The sequence below is a fragment of the Syngnathus typhle genome, linkage group LG6, assembly GCF_033458585.1.
Source record: "Syngnathus typhle isolate RoL2023-S1 ecotype Sweden linkage group LG6, RoL_Styp_1.0, whole genome shotgun sequence".
Classification (NCBI taxonomy): domain Eukaryota; kingdom Metazoa; phylum Chordata; class Actinopteri; order Syngnathiformes; family Syngnathidae; genus Syngnathus; species Syngnathus typhle.
Window position 1 is genome coordinate 14,970,693 of NC_083743.1, and position 27,342 is coordinate 14,998,034.

The 27,342-nt window shown below is 39.4% G+C and overlaps 1 protein-coding gene across 11 annotated transcripts in view; it reads right to left on the reverse strand.

The window, feature by feature from the left end:
* Positions 1-27,342, reverse strand: part of phldb1b (pleckstrin homology-like domain, family B, member 1b) — a 122,731-nt gene that overhangs the window by 33,152 nt on the left and 62,237 nt on the right. For all 11 annotated transcript variants that reach the window (XM_061281570.1, XM_061281575.1, XM_061281574.1 and 8 more), the window contains 2 exons: positions 23,747-23,872; positions 12,204-13,666 (listed from right to left, as the gene is read on the reverse strand). In XM_061281570.1, the coding sequence (XP_061137554.1) occupies positions 12,204-13,666; positions 23,747-23,872 (1,589 nt within the window). The remainder of the gene's footprint in view (positions 1-12,203; positions 13,667-23,746; positions 23,873-27,342) is intronic.

Genomic DNA, 27,342 nt, shown 5'->3' on the forward strand with positions numbered 1-27,342 from the left:
AGCACATTTAACTATTGTACAATTTGATGACTTTAGCTTTCTAATACTTTGAACCCAAAGTGAGCCAACAATCCACATCCATATGTGTACATTATGTACCGTAATTTCTGGACTATAAGTCGCGGGGTTTTTCATAGTTTGGGGGTGGGGGGGGGGGGGGGGGGGACTTATATGTTTTATTTCACAAACTTTTACTTGATCATTAACACATCACTTACTTACAAGTATAGTTGACTACTTCACATGTTATTTTTAGTATAGTTGATCACTTCACATGCTTTGATATCTTTATCTTGAACATATTCAATACATGAAAAATAGAGAGTAAAAATCAGATAAAGTAATATCCTCTGGACATGTCCTCTGTCACCAGGATGACATAAAGGACGAGAAATTTGATCGATGGATTTAATGATTTGGAGTGACACAAATGGTTTGATAATATTGTTGTTTATGTGATAGTTATTTAAAATATAGTTTATATATCGTTGTATGGGCCTGTGGAATAATTTGAACTGCGGCGCGGCACACAGGACAAAGGACGATCGATAAAAGACGAGAAATTTGATCGATGGATTTAATGATTTGGAGTGACACAAATGGTTTGATAATATTGTTGTTTATGTGATAGTTATTTAAAATATAGTTTATATATCGTTGTATGGGCCTGTGGAATAATTTGAACTGCGGCGCGGCACACAGGACAAAGGACGATCGATAAAAGACGAGAAATTTGATCGATGGATTTAATGATTTGGAGTGACACAAATGGTTTGATAATATTGTTGTTTATGTGATAGTTATTTAAAATATAGTTTATATATCGTTGTATGGGCCTGTGGAATAATTTGAACTGCAGCGCGGCACATGGCATTGTTGTCAAAGGACGATCAATGATTTAATGAATTGGAGTGACACAGATGTTTTATAAACGTGTTATTTATGTCATAGTTTTTTTTAAATAACTGAATGTTACGTCAGGCACGTTCTCAGCTCCTCGTTTGTGTTTGTCACATTAGCATACCGTATCGTTTAGCCCAGGGGTCCCCAAACTTTTTCCTGTGAGGGCCACATAACTTTTCCCTTCTCTGATGGGGGGGCCGGTGTCAGTTTGTAACAGAAAAAGTGTGACGATCGTAGGGGAGCTTAAATTTTTTTATTGTTTTCCAGAAAGCCACACATAACCAAATAACGGTTATTTAATAACCCTTTCCAGGTTCTTTACAGAAAAAAAGTCAGGAAACAAATAACACTATTAATGAAATAAATAATAACTAAATAACCCTCTCTGAGTTCTTCACAGAAAAAACAGGAAATAAATAATAATTAAATAACTCTCTCTGGGTTCTTCATAGAAAAAAAAAGCCATGGAACATTGACTTTCTGTTGTGCCATTTAACAGATAAAAGTTCAGCTCAGTTGTCAGAGCAAAGTCTCTGACACATATGAGCAGTCTCTTAAAGTTCTTGTGTTCCTTCCTTATAACACAACGCGGGCCGTAGTTTGGTGACCCCTGGTTTAGCCTGTTGTTGCTCGTTCATGTCTGTTCTTAGTGTTGGATTTTGTCGAATAAATTGCCCCCCAAAATGCGACTTATACTCCGGAGCGATTTATATATGTTTTTTTTCACATTTTTGGGCATTTTATGGCTGGTGCGACTTATAGTCCGAAAATTGCGGTAATGATAAAATGTTAAAACAAAGCAAAGATTTTAGTCAGAATACATCATGATTTATTATGAATGCAGTCCAACTAAATTCTCTCAAGGCATTCTTTGTGGAATACCTTGAAGACCATTAGAGAGGGGCTTGTAGTTCCTTTCTGGTCAATATGTGCAACACTTCATACATATCCAGTCAGATTTGTAAAAATTCATTGAGAAAGACTTCCTGACCACAAATTAACACTGCATAGAAGATGATTTCAGTTTTGCTTTAATTTCACATCACTCCCGGACAAAATAGGGAGTTATGTCCAATTGGACCCTGACATAGCATTAATTTCTACACTTGATGTGCAGATGAATACCTTTGCTGATGCTTCCTAACCAACTGCACAGTTTTCCCGGTTTGGAAATAGCTGCACCTGAACCTATAATCTTGGATGAGTAAGCTTTGAACTGGGAAAATTAGCACTTTGTGCTGTAAATTGCTGCGTTCAAGCAAGAGGAAGTGACCCTTTAACATTTACTGACAAGTCAACAGCTACTCTTCAGTCCTCCCACTCAACATCTGCTCAACCCTTCGGCGCTGACACCTTGTTCCCCTCCCTCGAGACACTTCATCAAGCCTGCACTTGTGTTATCCTATTGATTAGCAGGATGTTTATGTAAGAATAAAACTTACAGGAAACGAGGATCAGTCGTTTTTATCACATTGGCTTGGCCAAATCAAATTTGACACAATCATTTGTTGTTTGTATCAAAAAGCATCAAGAAAGGCAACGATGCCTCAAGTGTCTCAATATTTAATAAGCTCTTTCAGAAATGTACATAGGAAATGTGAATGTGAATGAAACCAATGTTCCATCCAAATATGAAGCAAATTATTTAGGCACCAGTTCCGCATGCGGCTCTTTGCCGGGTTTCATGCGGCTCTTTTACGTTCGCTTCGCTCCGGGGGGGGGCGTGGGTGGTTAATGGGACGTCAAACGCTGCGTGTTCACTTCGCTTTGGGGGGGGGATAGGATGTGGCTCTTTGCAGTACACAGTAAAAAAATGTGGCTCTTAGTCTCTGACCGGTTGGCCACCCCTGTACTAGAGCTTAATTGCTCTAATACCTGGAGGTCAAAAATGAGTCGCCAGAACAAAACAACAGATGTCGAATTATGAAGTAGTTAAAAATTGCATCTTTATCTAGACATCATTCTTTCATGTCTTTCTTTACCTGAGATTCAACACTTTCCTGACACTTAATGACATTTAACCTAGATCAAACAGAACATGCAGTAGGTCTTGCAGGATATTGTACTGGCCTAAGCACTAAAAAAATAATAATAATGATAATACAGTTGTCTCTGACATTAAATGTTTAATTAACTGAGAACAGCACTCAGATGAGTGAAGGCCAAAGCGTACGGTAAGTGATGATAAATTCTGACATCTTCTGTGGATGCAATTCTGCAATAAATACAGACAAAATACAAAAACCTAAACGCAACATAGTTGAATTACAGCTTAAATTTGTGTAGTTTCAAACTTGGCCTACTCCATCTAAGGAAATAATTGTAAACTTGAAGGGCAAATTATCATAAAACATGGCAACACGAGTTCAGCTAAACTGTGAGTGGAGCGAATGCCGACAAGAAGTTTTATGAGCTACAAACGGGCCACTGGTAGCCACAAATTTGTAGATTAGTGAGTGTCGTAAAGATTGTGAGGCTCCCAAGTAGTTGAGTTGACTGCAAATGTTAACCTGTAGCACTCGCCTCAACGCCCACTTGATAATTACTGTTTTTAGCTGTTACCAGAGTAGTAGTATTATCTCTACGCCTATAAGACCGTTAACATTGTTACAATATCACTACAACCTTGTTTTACCATTTTAACATTAACATTTCAAACGTTTTATAACAGGACCAATTTGATTATGGAATTATTTCAAATGTTTTCAATTTGAACCACAATGAGGTTGACCAGCATCACAGGAAACAGATTCACTTTATTTGAAATGACTGTAACCATCACAAGGAATGATAAAATGATTTGCACTAATTTGTCAGGAGTTCTACGCAGTGATATCTTCAATCGGATATGTCATTTTAAAGTGGTCTTCTCAATTTTGTCGACATTATTTTTAAATTTGCAACAGAATGTGCTCGCGCCTTGTCTCCCCTGAGGGTGAGTCTGGTGTTTTGTCTTGTACCCTTTTCATGTTTTCACCCTTCTTCTCCCCGAGGACCCACGGCAATTTCCCGTCTGTGCATTTTCCCCTTTACAGTACTTTGCAAGCGTACAGCTGGACATTTTTGTGAAACGCCTGGCCATTTCACATGTGCGGTGCATCAAGGGGAGACAGGGAGTGCTCAACAAAGTCTTGCTTTTCTTGTTTTTTTTTGCAGGCAGATTTAGATTTTCTATCTTGCTATCTGTAAAGATCACTCGTGATCAAGCCTTGATCCTTGAGGGGTTCACCATGTTAAGTTCCCAGTGGAGGAACAATAACATGAACCTGACAACAGCCGTTTTATGTACCGTATTTTTCTGACTAAAAGTCGCTCCGGAGTACAAGTCGCATCAGCCATAAAATGCACAATAAAGAGGAGAAAAACATATATAAGTCGCACCGGAGTTTAAGTCACATTTTGGGGCAAGTTTATTTGACAAAACCCAACACCAAGTACAGACATGAACCAGCAAAAACAGGCTAAACGATACGGTATTGTAACGTGACAAACACAAACGAGGAGCTAAGAATGGGCCTGACCTAACATTAACAGTTATTCAAATAACTAGAACATAAATAATAAGTTTATCAAACCATTTGTGTCACTCTAAATCATTGAATCCATTGATCGGATTCTTTATCCTTTCTGCTTGTGCAGCGCGCCGCTGACGTCGGCGCCGTCGTCAGTTGCAGTTCAAATCATTCCACAGGCCCATATAACGATATATAAACTATATATCAAATAACTATAATATACCGTTTTTTTCCGTGTATTGTGCGCCCCCATGTATAGTACGCACCCCTAAAAATGGCATGCTGATGCTGGAAAAAAGCTTGTACCCATGTATAATACGCACTCAATTTTTATGAATTTTTTTAAAAAAAAATTTAATTTTTTTTTTTTTTTTTTAAGTCCCAATGATCGTCACACACGCAGGGAGGCAATGGGTCCCATTTTTATAGTCTTTGGTATGGTCTTAACTAGGCTGGATGTCATTTTTTTTGTTGGCGTTGATTTCTTCGACTGCCCGTAAACGCACCACCGCGCTCCGTGCGCACACGGGAAAGAGGCGGCTCTGTATGGGAGAGACGTTGAAGAGGAATAAAAACACCCTTGGAAACCAAAACTTGCCCCTTGTCGTGACTCGGAGCCGCAACAAATGTTTCGGATTTGTGTAGGCTACATTGTGACAGACAGCAAACGAGCAGGTGGTGATCGACCAAGCGTCTGATACGAGAGCATTGCGGTCGTATGGAGCGTGTTTGAAGTGAACAGCAGAGACGAAAGGAACAAGGCAAAGTGTTGTGAAATAAAATATTACCTGTAATACGCATTTTGTTATTTGCTGATTGAAACTGCTAATTAAACTGTGAATTGAAACTAATAGGAAGAAAACGACTCTCGCTCTTTATATAGCTGACGTGTCTTGCGCATCCGTTCTGCGCATCTGTAATGGCGGCCTCCGTATGACGTCCGGTCCGCGATGGAGATTAAAAACAAACAATATTTGACAATAACACACCATCAAGGATTGCACCATCGCATCAAACGATGTGTCGTCAATTATGGATTTTTTTGACTAAGTGTGTTGGGCAGGATGGCTGAATGCGATGCGCGATTGACAACAAACAAGAAGAAAGGTGAGTTTTATTTCGGGGGAGATTTGTCATGTCTCGTCCCCAGTTTTGCTATGTGTCTAGGTTGCCATAGTTTCTGTTCGCGTCGCCCCTCTCTTCCTGTGCCACCTCAATCGATGTAACGTGTTTTGTATTTAAGTCCTGTCTGCCCCTCGCTCACCGTTGGATCATTGCATGTGTTACTGTCATTCTGTTCCTGTCTTTGGTAATGTCACCCTGTCTTTTTGTTCCACGACTTTGTCGGTCAGTCCTGTTGTTGGTTTTGTTGTACCATGACTTTCTTTAAAAAAAAAAAAAAAAAAAATAATAATAATTTAAAAAAATGTTCTTTGTACCCATGTATAATACGCACCCCAGATTTTAGGACAATAAATTAGTTAAATTTTGCGCACTATACACGGAAAAAAACGGAAAACAACAATTTTATCAAACAATCTGTATCACTCCAAATCATTAAATTCATCGATCGAATCCTTCGTCCTTTATGTAAACAACGGCGCGTGTGCGGCGCACCGCTGGCGTCAGACTCGTCGTCAGTTGCAGTTCAAATTATTCCACAGGCCCATATAACAATATACAAATTATGCAGTCAAACCTCGGTTTTCTAACGTTCCGGTTATCGAACAAATCGGAATTCAAACGAAAATTTTGAGATTTTTTGCTTCGGTTGTCGAACAAACATTCGGAGGTTGAACCTCGCGAGGTGAGCCGAGAGGACCCGAGAAAACCCGACCGCGCGACCCGGATGCCGACTGACTCCGTTCGTTGTATTTTATTTTCGTTACTTTGAGGATTGTATTAACCCCTAATCATGCTTCCAAAGAAAGCAAGTGGGAGCAGTAAAGCCATCCTAAAACACAAAGATGCTCTTAAAGCAATGCGACAGTGAGCGCCTGGTGCGCTGCAGTTGCGCGATCAAACCAAATTAAGCTCCATGCGCACTGAAGTCCACTAAAATTTTGGAAAGTACATTAGGACTTATAGGACTAATATTTTCTAAATTTCAGCGACGGCTCTGTCACAATAATGCGACCAGCGCGGTGCAGTTGCGCGGTCGGCGGCGCGCTACGGTTGCACGTTCGGCCGTGTGCTGCAGTTGCGCGATCGGACAAAAATGCGCGAATGAAAAAATGATTAAAAAAGGCGGGGTTTTTTTTGTCTTGGAACGGATTACGTTTTTTCCATTATTTGTAATGGGAAAAATAGATTCGGAATTCGAACGATTCACTTCTCAAAACGCCTTCTGGAACGGATTGTGGTCGAAAACCAAGGTTTGACTGTATATCGAATAACAATAATATTAGCCTCTCAAGTGGAAGTCAACCCCATTGGATACTAAGATAATACTGATCCTCCTTAAAGATGTCACTGGCACTAATGTCAGGATAAAACCATGAAGCTGTTGCTCCCAGTGGGGCGCCTGCCATTAAAACAGCTGAAACCTCCCATTCGACTGAGATTCATGCCCTCAAATGAAATCTTGCTTCCAGTCACCACGTCACACACATTTGCATGAAGGATCAAAGACAATGATTAAAGGCTGTACGAGAGTTGTATTTTTTTTCATTCCCTAAACGCTTCTTGGGAAATATGCAGCCTTACTGCTTGATTATTGTTCCGGGGCTCCAGTGAGAAGTTTGTACGATGTGCATACAGTTGCATCAGCTTGCAAGTTAAACAATTTGCTGTAAACATGAAATTATCAGATTAAATATTTATATCCACACTTTGGAAGGAGATGCTAATGAAGTCTACTAACAGTGAGTAGGAGGGTTTAGTTAGTATATGGATTAATTTCAAGAAACTACCGTTTTTTCCATGTATAATGCGCCCCCATGTATAATACGCACCCTAAAAATGGCATGTCAATGCTGGAAAAAAGCCTGTACCCATGTATAATACGCACCCGAATTTTTTTTGGTTTTGGTTTCCAAGGGTGTTTTTATTCCTCTTCAACTTCTCTCCCATACAGAGCCGCCTCACATGTCCGCACGTCTCTTTCCTCTCTTTTCATTTTAAACTGATTGCGGTGGTGCCTTTACGGGCAGTCGGAGAAATCAACGCCAACAAAAAAATACATCCAGCCTAGTTAAGACCATACCAAAGACTATAAAAATGGGACCCATTGCCTCCCTGCTTGGCACTCAGCATTAAGGGTTGGAATTGGGGGGTTAGATCACCAAATGATTCCCGAGCGCGGCGCCGCTGCTGCTCACTGCTCCCCTCTCCCCCAGGGGATGGATCAAAATCACACGGGGATGGGTCAAATGCAGAGGACAAATTTCACCACACCCAGATACGTGTGTGACAATCATTGGGACTTAAAAAAATAAAAATAAAAATAAAACTTTCGGGTGCGTATTATACATGGGTACAGGCTTTTTTCCAGCATTGACATGCCATTTTTAGGGTACGTATTATACATGGGGGCGCATTATACATGGAAAAAAATGGTATGTAGAAATCATAGGTTTAATGGCTGGAATTTTTCAATAGTCTCTAGAAATTTACATTTTATGTATTACTTATCAATAGAGTATCTATCTATCTATCTATCTATCTATCTATCTATCTATCTATCTATCTATCTATCTATTTATATCGGCACTAAATGTTGACTAGTGCATATTAACGGTGTTGCAGTGTTTTTAGGTTTGTATTTATTTATTCATTCGTTTATGATTATTTTATTGTATTTTTTTAAAACCAAAAAAGCAAAAATATAGAATGGTTAAAGGGACTCCAGAAGCACCTATGGGATAGTTTAAATCCAATCACACTACAAAAATCATAAGAGCAATGCATCCAATTACCTTAATTAGTGCAGCCATGTATGTAAAAATACCTGACTTTTGTTTTGGTAGGGCAAGCAAATAAATCATTACCCGCTCCCTGTTCTGGCCTCCTCTCAGTGAAGGTTGTAGCCTGCTACAAATACAATACGAATCCATGACAGACTGATAATCCAGAACTAACTCAACAGGAAAAAAAACTGCTTCTGAGTTTTTGTCTGCAAAGCTCCCAGGGTAAAAATGACTGAACACTCTGTGTTACTTTGGGAGATGTGGAGAACTGCCCCCCCCCCCCCCAATCTTCATAGACTTTTTTAATTGGGAAAGCTCTTGTTGATTGGGTCTAAAAATAACATTAAGCTTAACTCAACACTGTTATTACGCTTTACAATGTAAACCAAGCATTTGTTATGAAGGGGAAAAAAGAAAATTAATGAGAAAACATCTTCTGATGCTCTATAATAAAACTTTATAAGCTTTTTGTTTTATTTTAGAAGGTCACATGTATTTCAAATTCTCGGAATATAACTTGGCTCTACTATTTTGATATATATTGAACATTTTGGTCAATGAGGATTTTTATTCACTCTTGTTAAATTTTCACGGAGCTGCAACAATGCCACAACGAGCGCTGAGTGTAAGAATGGGCAGATATCACCCTCTAGTGGAGAGGTTTTTACACTGCAGCCATTCCAAACACTAGTAAAACTAGAACAAATATGATAATGTAAAGAATTTCCGATGAGCCAAACTGGACAATAACTATTAAATAACGCCGACAAAAGTTAAATGTAATCTTAATAAGCTTTTACTCCAAAAGGGTAAAATCCACACGGGCCAGATTTGAAAAAAAATCCTCATCCCCACCAATAAGTTTTATCTCCTGTGACAAGTTTCACACATAGGTTATAGCTATAGTTATCTCCCAGGGGTGCCAGTTTCAGTGGACAACACAAGCGAGTTATATTTGAATGGGTTGGAATGCATTATGTCATGTTCTGTTTGAGAGTGTGGAGGTACACACTATATTTGGTTTACTAATCTTAATGGATGGTTGTTCGTCTCTGTGTGCCCAGCGATTGGGTGGCAACCGGTTCAGGGTGTCCCCCGCCTACCGCCCGATGACTGCTGGGATAGGCTCCAGCACGCCCGCGGGGACAAGCGGTATAGAAAATGGATGGATGGATCTTAATGGATGCCATCCTTTGTGACATCCCACTGGACAAGCAAACTGACAAGTGATTTGAATTGGAAGCAAAGACATGAGTAGAGACAGATTACAGGTAGTTTAATTGGTGGTGCAAGATAATGATAAAGGACAAAAAAAAATTATGACACACTATAATTGTTTTTCTTTTCAATTTAATCTTATTTATTTATTTAATTTAATTTAATTTAATTTAATTTAATTTAATTTAATTTAATTTAATTTAATTTAATTTTTTTTTTTTTTTTTTTTTTTTATTTTATTTTATTTTATTTTATTTTATTTTATTTTATTTTATTTTATTTTATTTTATTTTATTTTATTTTATTTTATTATTTATTTATGCATTCTTCAATCATTTGTCATTCATATCTTCATTTGTTTGTTTTTTCATTCATTTCTTTGTTTAAATTGCCCTCAGTGAGTAAATCCTCAGCATGGCCCTAACTCAACATCACAAATATCCAGGAAAATATTGGGTCATCTGTGGTGCCCAGACAGAAGGTGAATTTACATGAGTGTGAGACTTTGTGCCACAGACTCACCAAGAGTCTTTGCCATGATAAGGTGTCATGTGGTGAACACAGGAGCAGACAGGACAGTCTGGACTTAATCTCTGGTAGTCTATTATCAGCGAGGGATTACCAGTAGGCCCAAGGGGAAAACACCAATGCTCTTTATCACAACTCCCAAATGTTCACAAACTAGCTTGCTATTTTCTGTTTTAACTTAATCAGACATGAGAGGGTCAAAATATTATTTCTGTGATCGTGCTCTAAATGTATTGTTTTTGTGTTTTATCTTTTGTCAACACTTGACAGTTTAGAATTGTTATTATCATGATGAATACTTAACTTCAGCAAATTGTTCTCCTTCCGTATTCATATACTAATTATTCTGAACAAGGGTGCCGTGGTGCAAAAACATGCCACAAGAGCTCAGCAGGGGTGCTGCAAGAACCAAATTTACACATTTCTGCAGAAAAAAAGGTCATGAATTACAAATAACATTGTGCAAATGAACAATGGTCCTCCACTAACCTGTTGTTGGCAATTCATACTTATTGTTGGCTCTGTTTTTTATGATATATTAAGAACTTCCTAAACATTTCAAAACCTGAACGTAGTAATTCAAGATACAGTAAGCCAGTGCCTCCTTTTAAGGAGAACCCTCTGCAATCCTCTTTCCTCGAAGCTGTCTACTCCCACTGACATCACAATAACAATAACTCCTTTTTTCTTTAACCAACCTCGCTAAAACACTCATCTAAATTGTTTTTTGTAATCATTTGTGTAGGGAGTCACAGGTCTGTGTGAAATGACTTAAAAGCATACGCTCTGAGGCGAGAAAATATCTCGTGACAGTGTATCAACTGTGACTAATTGCAGGCCCTGCAGCTTCACGCCCTGCTTTCTCAAAGAGCTGCGAGTGTCATCATTAGCAAAATATAATAACAAACTATGCTGCTAAGAAACCTTGACTCTTTATCTCAAGCAGCTGTTGCCAGTCCCGTTATTCATCTATACGTGACATGTACAGTTTTGGATCTTAACCTTCTAAGTACTTAACTTTTTGCTTTTGCACATATCTATCTCAATATTTTTGTATGAAGGTAGAACTGACAAATCACTCTTCATTGTGTCCACAGCTGAAATGCATTTCTTGTCAAGATAAAATTCCTGAGCGCAGAGAAACTAAAGATGACACTTTTTCAGTACCATTGTGGATTGCAATTCCAAGCTCTTGTGCAGCGATTCGGTTTGTTTTGATCAAGTTCAACTCTATATTCACAACATAAATGCAATGAACAGCATCACTAAATGTTAGTTATCATCTATAATCATCTTATCAAATGGTGACTGGTGCTGCACTTTACAGTCTGTTCTGCAATGACAACAAAAAGTACTCCATTTTGAAATTAAAGGGTAACCTAATGGCATTTTCCCGGCAAGCCTATGTGTCAGTGCATAAAACAAGATCTCTGAAGGGGATAGCTTGACATTTCTGATTTTGAGCGAAAGGCAGACCACACCCTGGTGTAGACGCCAGTCAATCACTGGAACCTTATAAATACAAAGCCTGAACTGAACTGAACCCACACTGCCTGCACCAAGGTCAGGCTAGTGAAAAACTTGCACAATCTACGCAATCTACACAATCACGTTCATGCAAATTAAACCATTTAATTGTTGCCGTTGTGTTTTTAATCAGAACCAGACAGGTTCATGACGTCTACCATCCAGCACCCCCCCCCCCCCCCTTGCAAAGCTTAGGAACCAGCAAACAATGTGATTACTATGGGAACATCCTGGGACCCTGAAGCCCGAGGCTGCATGTCAGCAACACCTTGGATAGCTAACTGCCAAGTGACAGACATTCATAAATTTCTGACTCATCCTCTATAAACACAACACGTTACCTGCAAACAATACACTTTCCTGTGCGCGGAGCTTAGACAGGGCATCCGAATATAGTCCTATTTTACAATTCAATACCAGTTTATCAATGGTGCTTTGCATAATGGACCTGAGATTCAACCCTAGATTAGACTGAAAACAAACACCAAATCTAATTCGTCAACCATGGCGTAATGTAGAAGTCCCAAGAGTTTGTGATACATTTATGCTCTTGGTAAATGTGTTCGTATGACAGAACTTTCCTCAAAAGATGTTTTGCACTCACCAGTCTCTCCATTTCCTGCTCTCGAAGTCGCTCCTCCCTCTGTCGTCGATGGTATTCCACCAGCTCGTCTTCATTGTCGCTGATTTCTGAGATGCTGTTCTTTCTCTCCCTCATCCCCGGTCGCCCTGTTGATACTTTCCTGTTGATTCTGGGACTGGACATGGGTGATGAGCCAGGAAGGGAACCAAGACTATATGCTGATGAAAGAGAATTGCCAAAGTTGGCTTTTCGAATTCCCATGCCACTTTCCATCATCAGAGAGGTGGGTGAAGGACTACGGGCTCGCATTCCCCAGCTGCCAGTCAAATCAACAGCTGTAGTTCCAGTCTTACGTTGAAGCCTGGGACTCTCTGAGATGAGTGTGCCCAGACCAGAGGTGCTATCAGGTGTCTTCAGGGTTGTACATTGTACTGTTCCTGGAAGGGCCCCTGGGAGTACTGGGACGCCTCTACGAGCAATGGAGGGACTTAGAGGTGGAAGTTCTCTCATATTACCTCCTCCGCCATTCAGTTCTATGTTTCGCCGAATCATGCGAGGGCTTTCTGGCAGCTGCTGGCACGGTGAGCCTTGAATGATATGGACAACGGGATCGAGAGGTGGCTGAAAGGCCTTTGTAGGTTGGCAGAGTTGCCTGGATGGGCTTGAGGTGATGGAGCGATCGGCAAAGGCTGTCTGCTCTCTGAAAGGGCTAGCAGGTCTGTCATGAAGCATTGTGGTTGTCTTGGTCCTCATAGGAGCGGACATGGAAGCGGATGTTGGGAACTTGGGAGTGAAAGCGGGGCTACTTGGCACAATATTTCTGCTACTGGGGGATTCATTCAAAGATAAAAATGGGGTCTCTCTGGGACTGTCCAACCCATCTTGGCATAATCCTCTGCGACTAAGCTTCGGGCTTGGGGGTGCCTCCCCTGAGATCTTTCTTTGCAGTCTGGGGCTTTCTTGAACCTTCTGACCTACGCCGCCACCATTAAAGTTAGGTAGGTTGGTCCGTGGCTGGGGTACAAGTTGCGAATGGCTGGTGAAGTTGTAGCTGGAGGAGCGTGCAGGCACTGGTGGCAGAGAAGAAATGTGGTCCTGGGGTGCTCCACCAGATGGACTCGTAAAGCTACCACTGCTGGCTGCTGAAGGAGAAGAGAGAGGGGAGAAGGGTGGCGATGTATTGTCATAGCTGGATCCCATGGACATGGCCCCAGGACTCGTAGGAGGGGACAGCAAATACCTGCCCCCACCATTGACCATGGGTAACAGGGGTGAATGAGTCACCGGTTGGCCCCCAGGAGGTATTTTGTCTTCAGAGGAACAAGATTCAAGATCATCCATGACTAAGGAGTCCATGATGTCCTGGAGGTCCTTTTCAATAGAGCTTACAATCGCACTGTGCTCTGACTGGATTCTCTCACCAATTTCTTGGGAAGACTGTGCTGGACTGCCTTGATGATTCCCATTGACCAAGCTTTCCGAGTCTAAAATAGGTCAAATGGAAAAAGATGTCATTAAGATTCACCATCTAAATAGGACAATGTCTTTCAAAATCGACATAATTTGTTTTTATATTCACACACTTTACACCAAATGTCACTCATGATTGCACGCTCCCTCCCCATGCCACAATCAGGGTAAAAAGAATGAAAATCAAAAAACTGATTTAAAGCGCAAAAAAAGATTTGAAAATTAAACAAGATTTGAAACTGACAAATAAAAGATGTGAATCTGAAAATATTAAACATGCAACTGAAAAAATAAGACCTCAAATGTCAAAAACAAAAATGTAAGTGATAAGTGAAGTGAAATTCATTTTTGAACATAAGATCGCTCAAACACAACATCATTTTTATCACATTTTCACATAGTTTCATGTTATGCCAATAAGGCACATAAAATCAACATGTTCAAAAAAGGAAGAAGCTAGTGCTTGTTTTTCCTACCCCTTTTATACATCAACCTTCTCAACATGGTTGCTAATTAGTTTTTTTCGAAGTACAGAAACCAGATTTATCGGAGGAAGATAATTTTAGAAATGAAAAGCAGTTTATACAATAATAATGTGGAAAGAAAAATGAAAATAAGTGAAAATAAATAATGCATTCAAAATAATTAGCAGTATAAATTGGCAACGATAGTGCAAGTTTATGTAATAAACATGTTCAAGCTCATGCCTAAATGCAACGTCGAGAGAAGATAACTGATTAGCAACTGAGAGAAAGAAGGACAGACACAGGTAGATGAAAACACTGACAGCAATGTACTTTGGATAGTGATCAGGAAAAGAAATTTGCATGCATAACCTAATTACTGTGTGACCCAAACACGACATAGAACACAGACAGGGTAAGATAATTTTGACAGTTTCACTTTCCTGTCTACAGGGCAGATGATGATACCATAAACACAGAGGCGTGTAGGAGACTCATATGTTTGGTCTTGTGGAAATGGTCAGCGCAAACACAGAAATGTTTTTTTAATTGACTTATCCCATTTGCCCTTGAGCCAGGTTAGGCAGACGCTAATGGTGCCGTAGACTCTAGGGGGCGTCAAAAGAAAATTTGAAATCGTTAAATGCTTAGTAAAAAAATCATATTAACGGGAAATAAGGACACGTAAATACATTAATTAATGTTAAACTAAGAGGTGAAAACAATAGTGACAGTATCATTTGTGCAAAAAAGTGAAAGGAGTAAATCTAAAGCTCTCTTTGAAATTTACAGTATGTTTCTGTTACTACTTAGACGTATTTGCAATACCACAATTTTCTCCTGTTATTTTTAAAGATTTTTCTGAAAGTCCTAAACCTAAACAAACACTTAATGCACTGCATTGCCAGTGACTATGTAAGGATTTAGACATCCTGATGAACTTCCAAACTTTGATTGTTAGAATAATAAGTGACAAAAGAAAAACATTGCCTGATCTTTGTGTAAAATCCAGATAAAATCTTCAGTGGGTGAATGAATCTCTTTCAAATCAGGAAGTTGTGCATATAAATAATAAATTGATAACTAACCTTGACCAACTAACATAACATGCATTAACATTTAAAGCAATGCCAATAAATATTACCAAAAATGATAATACAATGAAAAAATGTTGAATTTACATTTAATAAATTGACATTTGGGCGCACACATTAAAATCATGTTTCACCAACATAAATATTGCACAAAATAAAATCATATTCATAAAGGTGAAACGTGAATTGAATGCGCGCAACCAACATCTTTTTTTTTTTTTTTAAATGTTAGTCTAAAACTTATTATTCAGTGTACCAAATACTCTCTCTTCTGGCTGATTGGTATACTGCTTGCTCTCAGGCACATTTAATTGGGTTGACTACCAATATTTGTGAATGTTCTAATTTGACACATCTTACAACGGAATTGTGAGAAATATCTGTTTCATTTTTTTATTCATTTTTCCAACCACTCATTAGGCAAATATTCAGTCAATTATAGCCATTGTTTTTGGTTATCTGAAAAGCCTGCTTGCTCTCAGGCACATTTAATTGGGTTGACTACCAATATTTGTGAATGTTCTAATTTGACACATCTTACAACGGAATTGTGAGAAATATATGTTTCATTTTTTTATTCATTTTTCCAACCACTCATTAGCGTCTTAAAGTGGAAAAAAAACATCTCATATTTTAAAAAACAGGAGCATTGAATCATGACAACAAAGCGAATGGAGTAGCAAGCATTCATTGCACTGTCGTTTTGTACAGTACTGTCAAGATAGAGGAAATTATATTATCGGGACGGCAAATATTCAGTCAATTATAGCCATTGTTTTTGGTTATCTGAAAAGCCTGAATGACGGCAAAATCATTAAAGGTGCATGCTTTTGAATCCATCCAATCGTAAGGAAAACTAACCTGTACTTTCAACCGGCCGAGAGAAACGATTTCAGCTACTTTCGATTTTCAGCTGAGTTTACCATTACAACAGAACGCTGTTTAAAAAGTGACGTGAGCGTGCTCCTGTCAGGTGGTGCATTCTACGGCATGGCTGCATTTTACGGAACAACACCGGCCCTGACTGTGTGTGCGTGCGATTTTAAGTTCCAAGCTTTGGCTTTTGCTTAACATACACAAGCAGTTTCTAGTTTCTAAAGGTAATGTCAAATTCCTGGTCGTATCAGATATCACGAGGGTAGGGTAAAATCTCATAGCAAATTAAGCATTTACGTATATCCACTATTGGAAAATGAAATATTGTTGAAAAATATTGTAGCCCCACAAATAATGCATTACCGCGGGGATGGGAGTAGCATTCTGTCTTGTCATTGCTCAGCTTTACACTGACGCTCAATGACAGTTGTCGCAATTGAACCGAAGAAGGATTTTTATTTATTTTTAACAGCATTTAGAGATTATACTATATCTGCAAGACGCATTTATACACTGACCCCTCCATGGTGTCACATCGCCGTAGCACTCAGCAAGGGGTGTGGAGGCAGAAAAAGAGAGGATCGAGAGGGGGACAAAATAAAAGCAACCCTTCGCTCGAGGAAAGCCCGTGAGTGACGTCATGGGAGCTAAAGGGTAGCGTTCCTAACTTCATTAGTAAATGTGGTAATTACGCACCGTGGGTCAATTGCTGATATGCCCGCGATCTGCAGTATACTATAATTGCTAGATTTACTAAATGTTATGTGATGATCGCAAAATCTCGTCATCGGTTTTCCAATGGGGAGGCAAAAAGCAAAGACAGAACCGTATGAAGTGATGTATTTTTTTCCTGGAGAAGGCTACTCACGTGACTGAATAAAAGCCGGTCTGCCTTTGGCACCTTCCAGTTTACTGGGGGGTACATTCTCCGGGCGCCTGTGACAGAGCAGCTCTGACGGAGCCCGGAGGTTCCAGGCTACGCGCAGTGCGCGCACACCAAGAAAGGCTGCACTTTACCGGTATTTTTATCATATCCTTTTTTTAAGAGGGTCGAAGGACCTACGAGGCACCGGTGGTGGTTGTGGTGCCACTGTTTGTCAAGTTACCAAAGTGAAGTCATTTTCCGTTCCACACGTTCGCACATAATGGTGACCGAATCTGGTGCAAAATATAAATCGGCATAATCCACCATCTCAACAAGGACTAACGCAAAAATTGCCAAACGTCTATGGTCTTCGAAACGTTCAGAATTTCTCAGAAAAATAATAGCAATGACTCCTTGCATATCTTTTATGTTGAAGGCCTACCTGCCTTGTTTCCGGATACGAAGACGCAGACTTGACTTACAGTCTGTTTTGTTGTTGCCTCTGTAACAGTATAGTGTTTGACAGTTATTGACCCTATCTTCGTCATTCGTCCGTTTCTGGATTTAGAACCTGGATATTCTTTCATTCAACCGCAATCATATTTCCATTCGTCCTTAAGTAAAAAAAAACACACAATGTGTCTTTTTCCCCTTTTACAAGTATATAAAAGAGGCGGAGAGAAGTTCATAGGTATAAGAAAACAATTATTATAAAAATTGTATGAATTGAATACGTTTTTCATCAACTTTGCTTAAATTTACAAATTCATTTTCAAATAATCCATAAAGGGGCTCCAAGGTTTAAAACAGTTTTTTTTTTTTGTAGCAGACTTTGTCCTGGTAAAAAAAAAAAAAAAGGAGTTCATTATTACATAGTATTTAAGTCATAATTACAATAAATATTTGTAAAAATTGCACTTCTATAGATGTTTTTCATTTAGCCCCAACAATAAATATGGCAGTAACTCAACATGCTTTCATGTGTTCCATAATCAACAACACATATTCTTAATTGTTCATTGTGTGCTTTTTGTAACTTGAAAACCTGTCAGCGTGTCACAACTGTCATAAGCCAAGAACCTCCTGTGCAGTACAGCACTAATTTTGTAAAAGAAACTATTAGACATGTTATTGGGGTGTGAATTACAGAAAAAGTGATTGAGTACAGTATACAGTAATGTCGATACACTTTTACATTTCTATGTAAGTTACACCAAACAAACAACACCCATCCATCCATCCATCCATCCATCCATCCATCCATCCATCCATCCATCCATCCATCCATCCATCCATCCATTATCTGTACCGCTTGTCCTCCCAAGGGGGGTCGCGGGTGTGCTGGAGCCTATCCCAGCAGTCATCGGGCAGTAGGCACAGAACACCCTGAATCAGTTGCCAGTCAATCGCAGCCCACACGGGGACAACCAACCATTCGCACACGCACCCACATCTATGGGCAATTTAATAATAATAATAATACATTTTATTTGTAAGGCGCCTTTCAAGGCACTCAAGGTCGCCAACAATGTTCCCTCTAAGATGCGCGCGTGCGCAATCGCGCACTGCCCGCACATTCTCAGCGCACAAGAAAATCTATCCAGCGCATAAACAACATCAACATAACGTATTAATTAATATTAGATTATAATATATTATTATAACATATTATATCAATTATAATATTATATTGATATTAAACCTAATCTAATTAATTCGCCCAATAATATTGTTTTTTTTGTTTCTCACTCAGTGAGTGACAGGCGTCCAGCCAATGATACGATACGGTTCACTTACGGTACGAGGACAATCATGGCATTGACGGTGCTTGCGTCTGGGCCCTGCCTATATGCGCCGTGCAGGTTAGCTAGCAGGTTAATTGATGCTAATACAAACCCCGCATCATGGCGAAACGAACAGGCAGCGATACATCCACTCACCAAGCCACAGTAAAAAAGAAATGCAGTTCTTTTAAGATGGAATGGCTGTCGGAGTATGTGCAAATTGAAGAAAAAGCGGTGAAATTGGGTGAGATTTTTTCTTTTTCAAGTGAGAAAGGTCTACTTAGATGTGAGGAGCTAAAGGAGATCTCACAGCTTGTGGATATTTGTGCTACAGTTCAAGCTTTCAGTGCCGACTGTGAAAGACGATTTAGTTTAATGAATCATATCAAAACAAAATCCAGAAATCGTCTTGAAGTGACACATTTGGACCAGCTGATGCGCATAAAGTCAAAGCAAGAAGCAGACGAAGCCATCAACCTGGACAAAGTGTACAACCATTGGAGAAGTGAGAAGGACAGACGTGAAAAATAAGGTCAAATTTAAGTCAGATTTGTGCATTTTCTAGTGACAATTATTACGATTTTGTCTTTATGTTGTTTATGTTGTTACTATTAGATCATTTATGGGTAGTAGAAATGCCAAGAAAAACTGTGTAATTAGATATTTTACAGACAAAGTGTTACAGGAATTTGCACTGTATCACAAGCTACAGCACAAGTCATTGTGCAAAATGTGAATGTTTTAATGTGAGCAAAATGTTATGTCTGAAAGGTGTATATGTCTCATATCTTCCAGAACAGGACCCTCAGCCAGGCCAAAGCAGGACTCTTCCCATGGCCAAAGCAGGACTCTTCCCATGGCCAAAGCAGGACTCTTCCTATGGCCAAAGCAGGACTCTTCCCATGGCCAAAGCAGGACTCTCACATACTGTATAACATCTACACATCGCATTTTTCAGATTTTTGTCTTTTTTTAAGTGGACCAAATTACTTATTTAAAAATAAAGCGTGCATATCTGATGTTGCTCACAGTAGTCCTCAGTTTGCTCAGGGAGCTTGTGTGTATGGCCAGATACATGAAAAATTAGAGGGAACATTGGTCGCCAAACACAAAGTAGCAGGCACAATTAAAACAAAAGAAAAGAGAGTCTAAAAGCAAAGAACATCTGCAGCAGAGTAATAAAATTAGACAAATGCCAATTGGGAGTGCTCAATTGGCCCACCAAGCATGTTTTTGGGATGAGGGAGGAAACAGGAGTTCCCCGGGAAAACCCACACAGGCACGGGGAGAACATGCAAACTCCACACAGGATGGGCCGGAGGTTGAGTCAAACCCGGACGTGCTAACCAGTGCGTCACCATGCCACCCCACACAAACAACATTCAGGGCAAGAATTAGACTGGGTGCTATGACGTGCTTGAATTGTCAAGTTTCAGATTACAGTCCATGTTGACTCAATATGGTGGAATATTAAAATAAATGGGGATACAAGGATGGAAACTATGGGGCAATGTTCCCTCAAATTTTCCATGTATCTGGGCATACACACAAGCTCCCTGAGCAAACTGAGGACTACTGTGAGCAACATCAGGTGGCCAACCCGCGGCTCGCTCTTTGCCGGGTTTCATGCGGCTCGCTTCGCCGGGGGGGGCGGTTGTTGTTAATGGGACGTCAAACGCTGCGTGTTCGCGTCGCTTTGGGGGGGGGGGGCGTAAATGGGATGTGGGATGTTGTTTATGTGCTGGATAGATTTTCTTGTGCGCTGAGAATGTGCGGGCAGTGCGCGATTGCGTACGCGCGCAGTTTAGAGGGAACATTGCTGTGGAGGGGGGTTCTGGTTTGGAACTACAAATGGGGATTGCAAAACAGTTATTTCAGTTTTATTGATTGGTAGTTAATATTTATTTCCTTCTGAAAAATCCATCAGCAAAGAATGGCACGCTGAAAGTGAAACCATAACTGTCTCAAAGAACTTTCCTTTGCAGGCAGTAAGAGTTGCAGCAGATGTATCATCCGCTATGCATTTCCTATACCGCTTGTCCTCATTAGGGTCACAGATTATCCCTGCTGACTTTGGGCAAGATCCAGGGTATAACCTGGACTGGTAAGGATATTGAATTAACGTAGAAGGCATGTAAATTATGATGTGGCAGAAAACATATGTACCCAGAGAAAACACACACAAGCATGGAGAAAACATGCCAAGTGAGATTTGAACAGGCAGATGCGCTATCATTTTGTTGCCCAGCCATATCACAACAAAAATGTTTTAAAAATCAGTTTATAAAGAGAGCAATTCATTAAAAAGCAAGAAAATGAAAAATGTAAAAATGAGATAAGGGGACAGGCTAGCTGTCAGCCAGAAGAATAGAAGTGCTGGATTATAAATAGTTTTTGTAAAAAGATATGGCGACAGCAGCCTAGATTATAAACACATAGCCACAAAGCCACCCACTGACCTGACACTGAAGAACAGAAAATCGTCCCTTAAGAATGCAAAATCTGGTGCAGCTCATTGGCTGAAAAAAGGTGACGTGGCAGAGCTTTGGTAGTCAAAACAAGTTAAAATTTGTTAGAGTTCCAGAGCTAGGGTCTATAAGTGGGGGAAACTAATAGTCCCATATATTGTTATGGCATTCAAACTAAGCATTTACCGTACTTCCCAATTGGATTCCATTCTCTCACTGAAGAGTAAAACTGCCCTTACAAGCACACATGGTGCAATCGGAACACTATTTTCATTTTTATTAACCTTGTAACAAAGTAGGACATTTTTCAGAGGCCTGAAGTGATCTTGAATGTGTCCACTGCATTGTGATTGTTGTTTTTTAACACAAGAGAACACCACAGCTATTTTTTCATTTTCTCAGTTTGTGAAAGACATGGTCAAAAAATATGGAAGAACGTCTGCTTACACAGCAGTTTTATTTTGAAAGATCAACTTTCCAGTGAGAATACACTTTCCTTAGGGCTACAGGAGATTCTTGTCAGGTCTAACAAAGAAAGCTTGGTCACAATCCTGAAGGCACACTGCCTGCTTTTTTATTGCGTTTCACAAAATAGTTTGCTCCACCGATTTATCTGGGAAATTAATTTAACAGGAGCTGTTTGGAAAAGGTCAGACACTTTCAAGTCACGTTGTTGAAGATAGTAGTAGTCTACAGCTTGAAAAAATTCTTAGGTTGAGGATATGGATGGTGAAAGTCGAAAATATGTACCCCTGACTCCAGTTTTGAATTCCATAACATACAAGTAAACACTCAGCAAGAGTAGGTTAACATGGTTCATAAATGCCGAGCAAAGCATGTTACATTATACTGTATTGTGTCTTTTATTTTGTAGTTCATATACAATAACACAGAAAAGATGCTGAACTCTAAGATATCATAAATACCTGAAGAGTATTGACCCAATGTGGAAAACCTAAATTATTTCTTCAGAATATCATGCCAAACGCAGCAACCTACAGGAACTTTTTATGAGACTGGTGCCCTTGTGATTCTGTAATTTACTTTACTTATAAAGGTGCAATTAAGATGAATCACAACATCAAAACTCACACCAGTGCAGTCCAGTCACACAACCAACCTATATATTCCTTTATAAGTCTACCAACTGATATTAATCAAGTTAAAATTGTTTTCTGGGCTTGCCCGGCCGACTATTACATTTGTGCCGTACACATTCATAAACAGAAATTTCGGTAATTGATTTATAAACAGAGAGAAGATATCCAAGGATTATCCTGGGAGTGGTACTCTGTCCCTTCATCTCAATGCAAGCTAGGAATGTATAATTAAAGAAAATAGTGCTTCTCTAAACAACGGAAGGCTTTCATTACTGGATCAGGAAGTCCACACCAAGCCGTCTGCATGTACGCTATACTTACTCCATACTAGTGGCAGCCACTGTCAAATGAGAGGAAATAACAAGACACCGAGACAAGGCCCTGATAGCTGAGATAGCTAAGAAAAGCTCTGCTTCAAGTGACGTGGTTTCCAGCTGGAGCACTTTGAATGCAAACACACAAGTAGCTGAAAAGTTTGCCTGGAGACGCAGAGGATTGGAACGCACATAAAACTGGCATGGTGTATGGAGCAGCTGAGCACTTTTCTACCGCCATTTTGACGGCTACTGAATTTTAAGGGATAACTTTAACAAGCTGTAACAAAACTATAGACTGCCACAGTTGAAAACATTTTCACGTTTTGCTACAATAATGAAAAAGGACTGCGTTTAAATTTTACAGGCGCTCACCGCAGACACTCTAAGTGCAGTTACAAAGACTCAATATAAAAACGGCACCCTCAAATGAGAAAACAAAAATTGTTGTTAGCTTCAGTAGCAGATCTCCTTGTGCTGCTTGCTGTGTAACCAACAACCATGTTTCCCATTCAAAAGGAAACAGGGTGGAGGTTTACTGCTAGACAAACAGCGACCTGTAAACTTTTTAACGATCAGCCAACTTCACTGTTGCAACAAACTAGCCAATTCAAGAAATGGCCATTTATTTTACGTGCGTGCAAATACAGTATTCATCAATAAAAAACAAAGCTAGCTTGAGCAAACCTTCAGTTGTGAAAGACTCTTTGAGCTTTTATTATTATTATTGATGATGGAACAAATGTGCAAACTGGTTGGAAAGGTCTCTCGGGATAGTGCAGACCTCCACCAAGGCCACATTATAACGTCAAATAGTCAATATTGTCCATTCATCCGATTTCTATACAGCTTGTCACCCTTCTACAAACCTTGACAGGGTAAATAATGACACCACAGCAAGGCCTGAACTAAGATACGTACCTAAAACCTCTGTAGGCAGATTTGCTAATTACTTTTTTGTTCTGCTATTTAATATCATGTAGGAACACTGCCCATATCTTTAGCAAAGTATAATGAGTTCTTCCTTGGTCAATGCTACTGTATGCCCCAACATATAATGCCATTTGATTATCAAAAATGTCAATTCTGTCATGGTCATAGGGAGCACTTTTTGAGTGGCATATCATACCTGCACATTGTCTGTAGTCCGCTGTGGACACGGTGCCTCCCGGGGGCATCATCCTCTTCATCCTCAAAGCTTCTTCAGGGTGGTTGAAGCGAAAAAAGGCTGACTGGCCAAAACACAGCATACAGCCTGTAAAACAGCACATATGTCGTTAGACTTAATTTCATGAAATTATTAGGGACTTAAATAAACCAAAGAAGCATTCAGTATATGGTACACATCTATATTATACAGATAGAACATATATAAAGACATAAGCAAAGTTTCACATAGGACTCTAAAAAAGTAAGGACTAAAGATACTTGGATTTGATTTGGCAATATTTATCATCTAAATTAAGGACAGAAGGCATGAAACGCCATAGATACTGTAACTACTGTACTATATCTGAAAAAGCTGAAACTGCATAAAGTGTGTACATAAAAAATTTAAAACATAAAAAAAAACCAGAAACATCCTCTGGCTACTCCCTTGCAAAATTCCACTGGTTTATCTGATGTCCCTTACCACGACAATCATCTCCTACAGTAAACTTATGCCCAATTAAAAAGATAAGATGCAATTTCAGAAGTACTTTGGCAGCAAAGTTAGTTAAATTGGAGTAAGGAGGTAATGGTAATCTCTATAACTGCCCTAGTATCACTATTATGACTGTCAGTCGCGTTTTGTTTTTTCTCTATTTGTGTTTTTCCACAAAATACAAGTACATTGCGGGACTTGGGATGTGGATGCTGTTTTAAGACTTAACATTGTAATCTATCGGTCTCATAAAATGTAATAATTTTTCAACTTGGTTCAGATGGCAGAGTGGTTATCCTTGTAGTGGACGGTCACATGTTAAATTCTCAGACGACTGTGTAGAAAGGAAGTTAACTTTTTTACCTCAGCAATGTCATTTCATCAACATACATAATCATGTTTGGATATCAGTTTAGTGCTAAAGTGGAAGTGTACAATACAAATGAAGTGATGAAAATTGTTTCATTATTGTGCTTCTGTGCCAGCAGGGTGTAGACTGCCTTTCACCAGATGTCAGCTGGGATAAGCTCCAGCACCCCCCACAACCCTGACCAGGATATGCGTTGTTGATGGATGGATGGATGGATGGATGGATGGATGGATGGATGGATGGATGGATGGATGGATGGATGGATGGATGGATGGATGGATGGATGGATGGATGGATGGATGGATGGATGGATGGATGGATGGATGGATGGATGGATGGATGGATGGATGGATGGATGATATTGTGCTTCTATTTTAGACAATGTCACAGTGGTAGCAACAAAGGTTGTGGTGTCATGAATATTGGGATAAGGAGAAATTTCACTTTGGTTCAATGATGTTGCTTTTGTTTTGAAAACAGCAGGGTTGTTGACTGACCATTGATTATATACTTTTTACAGTGACTATCAATTGAAATTGGCTGCAAATTGCAAATAAGAATATACTCCTCAAAGTAAATGACATCTGGAAGAAAACTTCACATTTTGCCAATATAAACAAAACAATTTGGTAGTTAGATAATTTTAGATATTACTTCTGGAAAGAAAGGAAGAAGCTTCGCATTTATTATTCTTTAACTCGTCCAAATCATTGCACACATGCATGCCATGTCCTCTGTATATACATATCATGACCAAAAGCAATTATTTCTACAGTACAGTAGTGCTGATAACAGTGTTTATATGTCATCATTATCGGGTCTGCCTAAAACTACATCAGCCAACTCATGCCCATTCATCCCCATGGCTACACAATCTATGTCCAAACACATGACGCACATGACTAATTCAGTCCAATCCCAATCCACAATCTCCACAAGAGATAAGCATGGTTATTGCTTTCTCAATATGACCCGGCAAAGATTACGAGGTGATAGGACTTCCTGTTGGAGCAGAGGTGGGATCCATGCAAGCAGATGGGGGAGTTCTCTATCACACATGTACATACATGTATGATGGCCTCATATTATATACTATACACCACTGCTCACTGGTTTAAAATAAAATTCCCATTTTTTTCAGTAACGATAACATTGAACTAACTAATCTAGAATACACTCTACATTGTTTATGTGGTAAATGACTAGTCTAGATGCAAAAGTCTGTTTTTTAATGCAATGCCTACATATCTGTAAAAAAGCCCATTTGCAGCAACCATCCCTCCAGTGTTCTAATGGTTCATTGTGTTTGCTAATTGTGTTAGAAGGCTAATAGATGATTAGAAAACCCTTGAAAACCCTTGTGCAATTATGTTCGGTTTCATGGAGTATACTAAATTGACCCCAAACCTTTGAACGGTAGTGTACACAATATATTGATGGATAATTATTTTTAAAGTCAGAAGCCAGAAATGTGTTTGTTAAATTGTTTTTCAGTTTATTTTAAATGGGGTGGTAACAAAGCCCTCTTGCAATATCTAGTATCTTTGAGTTGTCAAAAAGGAGGACAATTTGCAAAAATATTTAAGTCGACATGGCGCGGGCCCGGTCTGGCCCCCTGGTGTTGAGTTTGACACCTGTGAATTCTCATCAAAGACTGGCATTATTTTGAGTGGAAAAATCTTAGCCACAACTCTCAGTATGCCACCCTGCAATTTCTCAGTACAATTCCAATATTAAACTGATACATTTGTGTTTTTTATAGACTTCTACACACCACACATTTGACTGGACTCTGGTATTTTTCCAGCCAATCAGTCTACAGTTCCTAAGACTAACAAGAAGTTCAATTATTGCAGTCTCTGTATAGTAGTTAACACTCATCAATAGGAAGCAGACAAAGGTCTGTCAACTTATTGTGATGGATTCTCCCTAAGTGATAGCGGCATCACATAACTGATCTGATTCTAATGGGTTGATTTACAGTCTAGTGAGTTGCAAGCCATGTAGTACACTCAAGAGGGACATAAATCACAAAGCGTTATTCATTATAGAGCACTCAAGCAAATGTTGACCATGAAACCGCGGTGGTTCATTTTGAAGATACTGACCATTTAATGGTGCTGCTCCATGTAAATGTGAACAGGAAACAGATGCTGGATGAATTAAAAAGTATTTTCACAATTGCAACGTAATCATTTGGGAGAATAAAAATACCGTATTTTCCGGACTATAAGTCGCTCCGGAGTACAAGTCGCACCAGCCATAAAATGCATAATAAAGAAGAAAAAGACTATGAGATTATGAAAAAAAAAAACCTGCAATTTATAGTCCGGAAAATACGGTACTCCTAAAAGAAGGATATGAGCCAGGAATTTGTCTTAAGGTCATTGCTACCATTACAATAATGAAAACAGTGTCTGTTGAGCTATCTGATGCCATAATCCACACAAAAGGTGGGTGGTGCACTGAGTTACCTCTGGTTCACTCCTTATCTCCAGCACAGACAAAAGTCAGACATGCCGTTGCCACACCAAACAGACAGAGGCAGGGCAGTTCGTGAACCCTAACCCTCACCTCACCTTAAAATACACACCAACAATTTATTTTATGACAGTAAGGAATTTATTATTAAGACGCCCAAGGGGACTAAACCTTACCACCCAGAGACAAAACATTGTTGCAAAGTATTTCTTGAGATCTGAAAATAAAT